This window comes from Aplidium turbinatum, chromosome 2 (genome assembly GCF_918807975.1).
Source record: "Aplidium turbinatum chromosome 2, kaAplTurb1.1, whole genome shotgun sequence".
Lineage (NCBI taxonomy): Eukaryota > Metazoa > Chordata > Ascidiacea > Aplousobranchia > Polyclinidae > Aplidium > Aplidium turbinatum.
The window spans coordinates 45,940,035-45,952,206 of record NC_137473.1 but is presented as its reverse complement, the minus strand read 5'-3'; the positions used below and the strand labels follow the sequence as shown (position 1 = coordinate 45,952,206).

Below are 12,172 nucleotides of genomic sequence, written 5' to 3'. Positions count from 1 at the left end.
ATTGAGAATGATGCTTTCAGTCTAAAAAAAAATTGCTAATTTTGAACAAAACTGCATTAAAAGAGCAAGTTTTGTCAATACCAAACATCTCAGCCAGGAATTACCAACAAGAAAACATAGAGACTTAGCTTTACTTCCGAAAAATGCCGAAGAAAACATGATCTTATCCTTTTGCTGTGCCACCGGACAGCACCATTTTACAGGAATATTCATACCCACATTTTTGTTGAAAATGCTCTCAGTATGCACCAAATTGAAAGTAATTTTTCAAAATTTTCTGGAGGAGGCCCCCCGGACCCCCCGCCGCTGGGTCGTCAAAACTCCCCCCCCATTGAAAATTCCTGGCTACGCTACTGGATCAGAAAGAATAAAAAGTTCGAAAAAAATTCAAAGTACAACGAGTTTTCGTATCATTTCGAACCGCTTCACGAAGAGTAAATCTTGCATTTTTTCGACCAATATTCGTTTTGAACAGCCTGATCAGAAGAGTGAGGAAAGAAACAACTTTCTTACAAAGAAAACAGATGCAAACAGTATGTCTAAGGCGGCTACAAACAGAGGGTCGGTTATGGAAAAATTCAAACACATTTTGCTGTTTATACGTTTAATCCCGTTAAATAGAACAAACAAATATAGCTTGTCGTTTGTTTCTTTTGATTAAAAATTTCATTGCGACTGTTTTTTGCCATTCATTACTCATAAATCACATTTTTTATATTATTGTGACAAGCGCCAAATACGCTCTCAGAGCCAGTAAAATTACAAGAACATTGGCTTGCCTCTCTCGTCTTTGTTCCTTTACCTTTTTCACTCGTCCTTCATGGTTGATTGCACAGAACAATGACGCTCGCCAGCCGCGCGTCGATTCGATAAAACTTTTGTGACGTCAGATCAGCTGATTGATATCAACAAGCTGAGAGAGAAACAAAGACCACTCCAGCAGCTGACATCGAGTTGAGGGCGAGGCTTGTGCTGTTTCTAAGGCGCATGAAAGGTTTTAAATGTTTTCAATTTGATTGCTAGCTGCTTTGACTTTGTTATTTTCAGGTCAATCTACTGTCGCCTCTGTAAAGATTTTTGTTGCATTCTTTTTCTTTTTACTGAACCAAGTGCATAATTTTGACTGGCTTAAAGTTCTGTGAGACTTCAAGATTCGTACTGGATTGGCCTTGCCGTTATGGAAGGGGTGAGTGGCTAGCGCCAATAAATAATTTATAGGCTACTGGTACGCAACGTTTTCTTTGCTATTCAATGTGTGGTAAGCCTTGGCAATCTGGAATACCGTTATTGAGCTTAAAAGAAAACTACCACAGTAACTGCTTGCTAATCTAATTTCAACAGCGGTTATATTTGTTCCATTTTTTACAACATATGGTATATGAAATTTCAACATAAATTACTAGTTTATTTTTCGTCGTGTGTCACATGGCCATAATTACTACGGTAGTTGATTTTTTACAACTTTAATATCTCACCAAAACATTTATCTTACAGTATTCTATCTTCTCTTTTTTTCAGATGCTGGATACACTTGCATATTGCCTAGGTCTCAGTAGTAATGGACTCACACCAATTGATGAAAAAGCTCCAACATTTAAAACACAAGAAACAGAAGATCAATGGACATTAGTTGATTTACATAATTCGGAAAATGAAGGTAAAGTTAGTCTTTTTTATTTCAGCAGCATGTTTTTTCCTTTTTATTTGCTATTGCAGTTGACTAATGACTATGCAAGGGTTATGTCATTTTTGTTTGTGTATGCTCTTAGTTTTTATTTGGCAGATAGAAAGAATTTTTTTTAAAGCGCATCAGCTTCTATTTTTTTAATACATGTGATTGATGTTTATAGCTTGCAAACTTCTTTCCCAACTGTTTTAAGCACCACAGCCAAACTCAAATTTTAAAAATACTGAAGAGGGATGCAGCTAAACATTAAAACCTATGTTGCTAACAAATCAAAAGCAATTTTTGTGTGCAATTATAGTTAAGTTGTAGGTGATGCTGATAACATGTTCCTGTCATTTTGTAGAAATATGAAAATCAAATCAAAATAATCAAAATCCATCAGTTGCTGCGCTATGACTTGAAGGTGGCAAAAATGCTTTTTGTGAAGCAATACGCTCTAATTTTTCAATTTTGTTTATTTAATGATCAACGTATCAATCAATTGATTCATAACAGTGTCAACATAACAGTGTTAACAGTCCTCAAACAACCCTGACCCTAGCCAACCATCCTTCCAATGTCCATCCTGCAGCAGAAGTTTCACCGCACAGATAGGCCTCATCAGCCATCTCCGCACTCATGTAGCCTATACTGACCAAAGCCAGCACTAAATAAAATATAAAAAAAGCTTGATCTCAGTCTCATTGGCCATCTTCGGAAACGAAGGTCGAACATCATCATCATCAACAGTGTCAAATCAATTTGTTTATTTGTTACTTTTAAGTAAGTGGTAGCCTACTTGCACAGTTTAAAACAAAACAAACTCACAAAGTGATGAATCATCAGATTTTAGAATGTTCTCACAAGAAGAAACAATCAATCATTTCAATCATTTTATTTTTCGTCATAAACGCGTCCGGGACAAAAAAGATACTAACTACAAAAATTGATATAAACCTACCAGCACGTTAAACGAACGGGAAAAGGTGGTAAAACCTTAAAAGGTTTAAAACGTGCCTGAATGAAAAACAAAGAGTTATGATGACAAAGTCTGCATTGTGGTAATAACTAGTATTTAGAATAGATTTGATGGGCTGCATGACTTTGTATTTTCTTTGAAAGTTAATACCAAGTACATGAGGGAATTTTTTGACTTGTGTTCGCCAACTGAAAAATGAATTCTGAGCCATGATAAAATGCACATGTAAACAGATGATACTGTATGCTACATGAATTCCATCAATTTTTTTCAATTTTCTTATTACCTGTTTCTTATTACCTGTTTTCTTATTACTGTGTTTAGTGACCCTATCTGAAGTTACATGATATATTATCATGTAGAATACGTAGAATATTAGTTTGCCACTTGTACTGTGTGACACAAATAGAGCATTCAGGAAATGACCTATACACAACATTAACTGTGTTGATTTTATTATTATTCTTTGATGACACATACATTCAATGACTCTTAATATTTTCTTGTCACTTGATGACATTTAGATAGACACCCGTGAGCTAGGGATCAAGTAACTGTTCATCCAAATGTTACCTTGTCCCCAAAATTATTCTTTTCACCAATGAATAATTTTCATCGTAGAATGTTTCTGTGTCTCTTCAAATACTGTGTACTTTATCACAACATATTATTTGTCTGTGTTTTTCAAAGAAAACTTTAAACAAGCAATAAAATGTCCAGGCTTATGCAACTATTTTACTCCACATATTGTTTGACAAGCTGAAAACGTAGCTTTAATTGATTAATTATTAGGCTTTCAAGCAGTTGACTTATTTTTACCAATAAAAGAATTTTTTTTCTCTATAAATTGCCATTAAAAATATTAGTTTAAACATGTTAACTTTTGAAAAAGTTCCTGTGAATCTTATAGTGAACGTTGTATCTAATTTCAAATTAATGAGTTTGCTTGACATATTTTCAGTTTTTTTAAATTGGTTGTTGCGATTTTCTCCCTTTACAAGACTACTCGCTTAAAATGCCTCTTTTGGATGTCTGAATGTCATCTGAATAAAACACAAGAAAATCGATTTTTAAAATAGTTTTCGAAACTGGTTACTCTTTTTTGCTAGTTATTTTCCATAGATTCTCTTTTATGGTTAAAAAAGAAAAACCTACATGTGAAGTTTTTATTGAAATACTGTATTGTTCTCTGTCATGTCCATCAAACTTTGTGAGTTTAACTATTCTACTACAAATGCCCATGAATGTCCATGTTGAAAGAAATTAAAAATATGATGTCACAAAGAAGTAGTTTTTACATTTTGGAAATACTTTCTTTCAGGTAAAACAGAGATTAATGAGTTTCCTAGACCTCTAACACCACCCCCATCGCCAAAGCTGGAGCACAGCTGGTTCATAACACCACCACCTTGCTTTAATGCAGGTGCTGCATGAATTTTAGCCTTGACTGTTGTTTTTAATAACATGCATTATCCTGTGTGTGTATTTCAATAAGCAAATTCTGTTATTTTCACCTGCACTTCCAACTGCTATTGAAAATCTCGCAGCATTTGCTACCCATAATGCACCACTATTTTCAATTTTTTTTTTTGCATTTGCAGTTCCAAAGTTAGTTTGCTTTGCACATATGCAGCTTTAACATTTCAATACAATGATAACCTTAGCATGTTTTTACTGACATGATAGAATCATGCATATTTTCCTATCATAATATAAAATAAACTTTAGCTTTGCATTTTGTAAATTGTCATTCATGTAATTCCAACAGGCTTATTGATGGGCAGCCTACAACATAGCACTACTATACTGTATTTTAGTTCATACCCAATTGTTCTTGTAATGTGTGATGATGCACCTTGCTTCACAGCAAATATGCACATACAGATTACCTGCTGATTTAACTTCCTTTAAATTTTAACCCAAAGTCATCTTTCAATAAACTCTCAACGTTTTAACAGGTCTATCATTTTGATAGGTCAGATAACTTACTGTTCTTTTGATACGTGACATTGTGGAAGAATTAATCCAAATTTAATGTCATTGTACCATATAATGTCATTTCAAAATGACACGTGAAGTTAAGAATGCCACAGTTTGTCACCTTGTAGGAAGAACATTCATGTTGCAAACTTCTCATCACAACTGAAAGCTTATGGACTAATAGCTTGTTTTTTTATTCATTTCTTTTTAAGCTCTGTAGAATTTCCTTGACGTTTATCATAAGCAGTCTGAAGATGTTTAGACTTTTTTAACTGAAATTTATCCAAGATTGGCATGTACCATCCCATGCACAATCGGTAGACCATCCATAAGGCAATAAGTCTCAAAACATCAGAGCATGTACTACTTTTACTGTGGTGAATGCTATTTTGTGAAATCGTTTATGTCATAACCACTCTTTGAAGTGCTAGTTTATCTTTAAAATGGAAGTGCCAGTGTTTATTTCTGTCTATTCATCCGCAACCTTATGCAGTAGAAGATACTTTCCTATTACAATCTTTAAAAGTCTAAGTACATAGTAAAGTGATGTATATTTGTTCAATTTCAGAGGAAAATGTACCTGTTGGAGAGCTGAGTGCAAGAGAAAATCTCTTGATTGAACACCCTAGCATGTTTGTGTGCCCTCCTTTGCCAAATGAAGAAGCTGCTTCCCCTGCTAACGAGGAACCCCCTGCACCAGTGGTGCAGCCTCATAGAGGGTAGGTTGTGTTTCAAACCAAATCAGGACAAAACTACGTATCAAATTACCAAATATAACGCGGATGGTTTTCGTGCACAAACTGTACAGCTTTCATATATCAATTGTATCAATACTTACTTTCAAATGTTGAAGATATTTACTCTGTAAAGATTGTTTTTACCTTGTTATTCAAATATTCATGGATCAAATACAAAAGTGAAAAATAGTTTCAACTCGACCAGAATCAGCTGATACTCTCGTTAAACAACTTGGAACACAGCACTTTTACATCACACAAAAATCTGTTTTGATTTGTTAGTTTTTGTCCATGACAATGAAGAACAATCCCGCAGCCATAACGGTTTCTAAGGTTATATTGTTTTTTCTACTTATTGAGATTTTTTGGGTTAGTCCAACCTGTCATGCGTAGGCCGCATGACTTAAGTTTTTTGTATTTACTGATTATATTAGCAACCAACCAGCAGTTCTAAGGCAGAACGCAGGAAGTTGACCTGTGCTTGCAGCACAAGATTGGCCCTTCCAGATGCTATACCAGCCAGCAATCACTTTTTTTACATTGATTTAACGTTTGCAAACGTTGAGTCAATGCAAAAAAGGCTTATTCACGATGTGAGATGACACCGTTGCGTTTATGCTCGGATAGTTCAATTACCTTGCTCAATGTTTAAAATAAAACGCATTAGCATACGGCTGCTGCATAAAGGTTAAATTACCAGTTTAATATTCATGAGGTTCCATTGCTGGAGGTTGAATCAGTCAGCAGTTACTTTGAATGCAAAATAACAATGGTAGCTACGCCATCTATTGATTCTGGCTTCGGCTTTGAGTGTCGCACGTTACGTTTTCACCGTGTTGGTCATAAAATGTATCAACATGCTGTGAGACAATCTGTTAATTCTTCATTTGATAACTTGTTTTTTTTTTAACTTCAGTGCTTTGCATACATGAATTTGCACAACGGCTGTTTTTTTAGTTTGCAAAAACATACAGCACATACGAGCTGTCTAAGGTTTTCTACTAAACGAAACTCTTTATCCCTTGGAATGTAATATGTTTGTTTTATTACTTATGAAGGCATTGGGTTAACGTGGGCGCCTGGTGTGGGAAATCAAAACTTACTCAGTTGCAAAATATTTTTATCATAGTACCCAGCTTACTGTCGAAATTTGCCTGAACTCTAAGCCAATAGAATTCTCAATTTACCTTATAACCTAAGGAAACCTATTTGAAAAGGTATAATTTCCCAGTCCCCAAATTTATCAGTTTTCACATTGATTCAACGTCTGTACACGTTGAATCAGGGTAAATTTCTTGGATGGGGTATTACAAGGCAATCTTTTGAATGTAATGAACACATTCTTTCAATCAGATAAATTCAGTCGTGTTTAGGATTTGTATTGGATGCGTTCATGGCAAAATTGCGGGTTGGGTATTTTTAATATCTTTACGTTGAACTAACGTTTACCGGCGGTCATTCAACATTGAAAATCGTAGAACCTTTTGCCTTGAGTTGGTCCGTGCACAGTAGTCTAGGTTACATGTTTGCCAATATTGCCAGTTTTTATTCGCTTTGTTGTTGGTACATCTGGACCTTTGTCGCAAACAAAAGGCGCTCAAACGCGCAACTGTAATAGCAATCCTATTGTGTTCTATTATAAGAGGGTAGGCAGAAATAGAAGAACTCTTTTTTTTCCACTCTGCATTTCAGTCCTGTAAGGCTTTAGTTCTTCTTTGTATGTTTGAGAAGAACCGCCCCAGACAGCAAAATCTATCGTTTTTACATTGATTCAAAGTCTGCAAGCGTTGAATCAATGTTGAACTGACACTTTTGCTGTTTGGCTAAGATGCATCTCAAAGTGATCTTTAAAAAACTTTTGTGGGAAGTCATGCTACAGCGACAAACTTAAAAAAATCAATTTTCAGTTAGATGAAATTGATTTAGCTGCGATAGCTTTGTGGAAGTGTTAATGGGCTTATAAGTTCAGTGTATGATGGATTTTTTTAAACTTTAGCTAAGTTCAAAAAGAATTGGAAATACCGTTAACGATAATTATGTAAACGAACATAGTATAGTTTATATTTTTGCGTAGTTAGATGTGTCATAAACATAGACGCATAAGATGTAGCTTCGTTTGTGTGGTTGTTGAATTAATTAGAAAACTAAATGCTTTCTTTGTTAAGCCTCCTGGTGACGTATGTTGCTCCACACAATATGCACCACAACGTCATATCCGTTACACACGCGACTGTCATAACGCCAACATGTCGTGTCGTTGCAGAGCACCTACGTCACTGCGTCGTTCGCAGCGACGTGCTTCACGTCAAGCGTCGTCGGCGATCTCCCAACAGAAGCGACGCAACAACAGCAACAGCCAGTTCAAACGTACCAACTGTGACGTTTTTCGACGCAACAATAAATCAGTTCAAAAAATGCGCCAATTGGTTCAGCAGCCTCGCAAGCACTGCTAATTCCATCTGCGACATGTCTTGGAGGATTTTCTTTGTTGTGTAAATATCTAGACAATTTGTGGAAAGTTTATGTGTCGCATATGTGTCAATAGAAACTGTATTTTGTAACACAATTTTAGTTTTGTGTTGACTGTCATGTCTAAATGTTAAATTAAAAAAATGTGGAAACTAATTATATATTGTTTAAAAAATATTATAAATTTTTACTTATTTTTTTTTGAATAATCCTCGAACATTTAAATTAATGTTTTTTTATGTACAAATTGATTCCCAATCAAATTTATGTTTGACGACCGAAGTGCTAAGTTGTTTCGTATTTAATTTTATTTAAAATATTTCAGTCTCCATTGTATCGCTTTGCAAATTCGTGTTTGGCTCAAGAAGACTATGTTACGATTTTCTTTTATTTTTTCAGCATAAGACAATGTAAAAATCCTCCATGTTATTATATCTGTTCCCAGACAGCAAAATCCGTCTTTTTTACATGTCTGCAGACGTTGAATCAATGCAAAACTGACAGATTTTGCTCTCTAGGGGAGTATTACTGTGTTGTTCGCATGAAATATTTTATTGTAACGAAAGAAATCTATTTTTAAAAGTAAAAAATATTTTATAAAGGTATGAATTGTACCATACAAATGTAAAAAGTATATATATATATTATAGTTGTCTTTGTGTTGTTATGTTTGCCGTATTGGTATATATGTTGTATATCTTAACTAACCTGTTCCATCTACTAACATACTTTCCACTTTATCAACGTTCGACATACGTAGCCGATTACAATTTGCTCGCTGATATTGCTCTCTACTTCCATCTTGCAGAGAAAATATTTTATAAATTGAAGAAAATTTTTCCGTGATTTGAAGAATGTTTGTTCAGTTGAATAATATAGCTTCTTCGGAAAACCTTCTTATTTTTGGTACTCTGTTAGTAGGATAATCGTCAGCAATAATAATTTGAAACTGTGAAATGTATAAGACTGTAAGCCCAAACTGTTCAAACTCTTGTCAATTATTGTTCATCAAAAATTTTATGTGGTCTCCTTTGCTTTATCGAAAAACAAAACGTTAATTGATTTTTACTTCTTTTTTTAAAACATTGCATGTTTTTACCAGTTGAAACTTGTAAATAACCAAGTTTTTTTTGTAAGGTTGCTATAAATTGGCATACTGTTGTTGTATTTTTTTTTTTGTAAAATTGAATTTGTGTTTGACCAAGCTGGACTTGTCAGCAAGGCGACTTTCAAATTTTAAAACTTGCAGTCAGTGCATAGATTTACGTTATTCTGTGAAAAATGTCCTTCTGTTTTAATTATTTTTTTATTAATCTTGCCCTTAGATTTCTGACTCTTTCACAAACCAGTGAAAGAATTGTTTCTGCAGGTTTTCGAGTTCAGGATTTTTCTTTCTTGATTGTGCAAAACAAAAAGCGTATTACTTTTTCCAGTGGAATAAAACAAAGAATGAGTGAATTTCCAAAAAAAAAGCTAATTTTCTTGATAATCGTTTTTTGAACATTGCCTTCCACCAAAGCTTGGTGTGCTTAATTAAGTCGTAATATGGATTCGATTATTGCTTTTTGAATATATTTGAATACACCGAAGTTGTTATGCTGACAATGAAACTGTTTTCTAAATTGTCGTGCAACAATAAACAAACACAAAATGACGCATAAATACAAAAATTTGAACAAAAGCTTCATAACCTCATATTATACTTTTATAAATTTATATCCCATGCTTAAACTAGTACTCCTGAGACTGGGAGTTAGTATCCCGCAACTACCAACCAATTATTGTTATGGGTTTCTTTTTATGTAATTATCCGTACTCACCAAACAGAGTTTTTTTTACGTTGTTTTAAGATGACTAGACGTTAGAATCGAAAAATACTGATTGGGTTGTGGCTAAATATTTATGTTGTGAAACTACATTCTGTTTACGTTAATTCAATGTTAAACGTAAGTTAAATTACTGTTAAAACCGTAGTTTCACGCCACTCTTGTTGAAAGAAATGCTATTTTTGAAGGTAAATCGTCGGAATATGTTAAATTAATTTCAAAACCGCACAGTTTTGATTTCAAATTATAAAAATTTGTCAAGATATTGCCATGCACTGAAACAATTGCTTTGTTGGAACGTTATTTTAACGTCGATATCTGGCCATTCAACGTTAACTGGAATGACAATGTCAACGCTAGCTGGTCATGCAAACATGAAGGTACTGCCAAACCTGTTTTAGAAACTGCATTGTTTAGGCCTACATCAAGCTAGCAATCTCGATTAAATTTTCTATCACCACTTTCGACCTTCGGCGGATAAAGAAAAATAATTCCGTTTTATAAGGTCAGCTAACTTGAAAACTCTGCCATTTGACGTTGCACAGATGTAAAACTTCCTTTTTTGGCTGCATTGCAGTGCATTGTTCACTTTTGAATTCATGAACGTCGTATGTCGTTGAAGTTATTGCAGACAACAAAACCATTTTTTGAAAGAAGTATACATTAAGATATACATTTTTGGACAATTAGATATGAATTTCTCATAAAGAAACAATAGATTCATTGATATGGAAGATTTCACGATTGCAAAGAACTTCATTTGAGCTCAAATAAACCTGAGGTAATATAAACGTTACTAAATAAAACAGAAAATATCACTAAGCATTGATTTTAAATGGTATATATCTATTATTGTATATTTAATACTGAAACTCGCATTTTCGATTAATTTTCCGTCACAGAAGGTACAACAGTTGTTAAATAACAATTTTTGCATTTGGATTAATTTGCTTTTGTACCACAACTTACGCATGAAGTCATTTTCTCATATCAACGATTGTTCAAGTTTTTTTTTAACTAAGGTTACTTTTAAAACGTACCATTCTGACCAACAAGATGAGCCTGACAAAATCGTTGCACTTTGAAAAGAAAAATCTTCCAAACTGCACCGGATTTGGCAGCCTTTTTGTGATAAGCTCAAGCCTTTCTATTCTAGAAACGTCATCTACAGTATAGTGTGTATTCTTAGTGGAGTTATTAAACGGTCACGAAAATACATCAAATGTTTGATACAGCGAGCTACCGGTTTAACTAGAAGCTTGCTTTGGTTTTTGAATCTTTATCCTCGGACTGACAAAGCCTCTGGTGTGTTATTCCTGGCAGTTTCGCATACTTGTAGACGTAGAGGCTTTGAATCACTGACGTAGGTCCGGTTACCGAGATTGGCAGAGTGAAGTTTCTATATTTATTTGAAGTGGTGTCTGTATGTAAGCTATTCCATCCACTAGGTGCCGCTAAATGGAGAGCAGTCCTTGAAATGAGTTGCTTAAGCGCACACCCCGAGAACCGATCCAGCGCCGCTTGATCTTGAGTCGGTCGCGTAACCACTGAGCATGTAATCGATGTTGCTGGAATTTTGGATGGTCGACGTTGATATAATAACATAGTTGCAGACATAGCCGTAGGAGAGTAAAACATTTTGGGGGGACCAAACAAAATTTTGTCTTTCCAAATTTATTTTCAAAAACGTAACATCACTCACAATCTTTGAGTTGGTAGTGTATAATCTAATACAGGGGTCGGGAACCTTTTCAGGAAAAAGAACCATGAAAGCTACATTTTTGGAAATGTATTTTCGTAAGAGCCATATAATGCTTTACCACTCAATACAACTAAAATGCAGTAGCAGGTGGTAAGTTGTAAAAGGAGCCATGTGTTTTCTGAAGATAAGAAAAGTAGGGGGGAGGTCCCCCAGAAAATTTTGAAAAAATATACTTGATTTGGCTATTTTCAGCTCTAAATTGTAATAAAAGGTTTTCGAGGCCTAAACAGCAGTAACTTTTTTCGCAAATTGTCCCTTGTTTATTCATTGTTACGTATTTAAATAATTTTTTATAAAACATTCCCTCTTCACAAACGTAGTCTTTTCGAAGATCAACAGTTTGGAATTTAGGAATAGCCTACTGACATTCTGTAATACAAAAATGCCTAAGCAAGCTAAATCATCTTCAGCAAAAGTTAGACAGATTTGTCGAAATTTTCCTATCACCAAAAAACACGACGCACTTTTTATAATCCATAAAACACCTTGACTTTTCAACAAAATATTACGTTTGGGTAGCTGGTATCAATTCAAGGAAGAACTGTACCCTCTACAAATAAGCAGTTTCGTTAGGTCAAAATAAAGTCAAAATTTTTTTTGTTTTAGATCAAAATAAAAATGGCCCTAGTAATTACCTATTATCCTACCTGTGAAGAAATGTAGCCTACATGCTAGTGAATAATCTTACCTCCCCGCCAATTGGGCCATTTTTTCACTTACTTTTTGCAGATGTTGAATCGAAACTTATTAGCC

At 34.5% G+C, this 12,172-nt stretch overlaps 1 protein-coding gene across 2 annotated transcripts; it reads left to right on the top strand.

The window, feature by feature from the left end:
- The first annotated feature begins 999 nt into the window (after window positions 1-999).
- On the top strand, window positions 1,000-10,892 carry LOC145764667 (tumor protein p53-inducible nuclear protein 2-like). 2 transcript variants are annotated; one of them, XM_082576313.1, is made up of 5 exons: window positions 1,000-1,186; window positions 1,519-1,657; window positions 3,967-4,068; window positions 5,194-5,344; window positions 7,626-10,892. In XM_082576313.1, exons 1-5 carry the CDS (start codon window positions 1,178-1,180, stop codon window positions 7,813-7,815), a joined length of 591 nt encoding a protein of 196 aa, XP_082432439.1. In that variant the 5' UTR covers window positions 1,000-1,177; the 3' UTR covers window positions 7,816-10,892. The 2 variants fall into 2 exon arrangements, with proteins under 2 accessions (XP_082432439.1, XP_082432440.1); XM_082576314.1 differs by lacking the exon at window positions 3,967-4,068 and having other exon boundaries at window positions 1,005-1,186.
- Window positions 10,893-12,172: the final 1,280 nt, after the last annotated feature.

Coding starts and splice junctions, on each gene's coding strand:
- LOC145764667 (XM_082576313.1), top strand. Junction 4,069..5,193: donor ACCACCTTGCTTTAATGCAG/GTGCTGCATGAA, acceptor GTTCAATTTCAG/AGGAAAATGTACCTGTTGGA. Junction 5,345..7,625: donor GTGGTGCAGCCTCATAGAGG/GTAGGTTGTGTT, acceptor GTGTCGTTGCAG/AGCACCTACGTCACTGCGTC.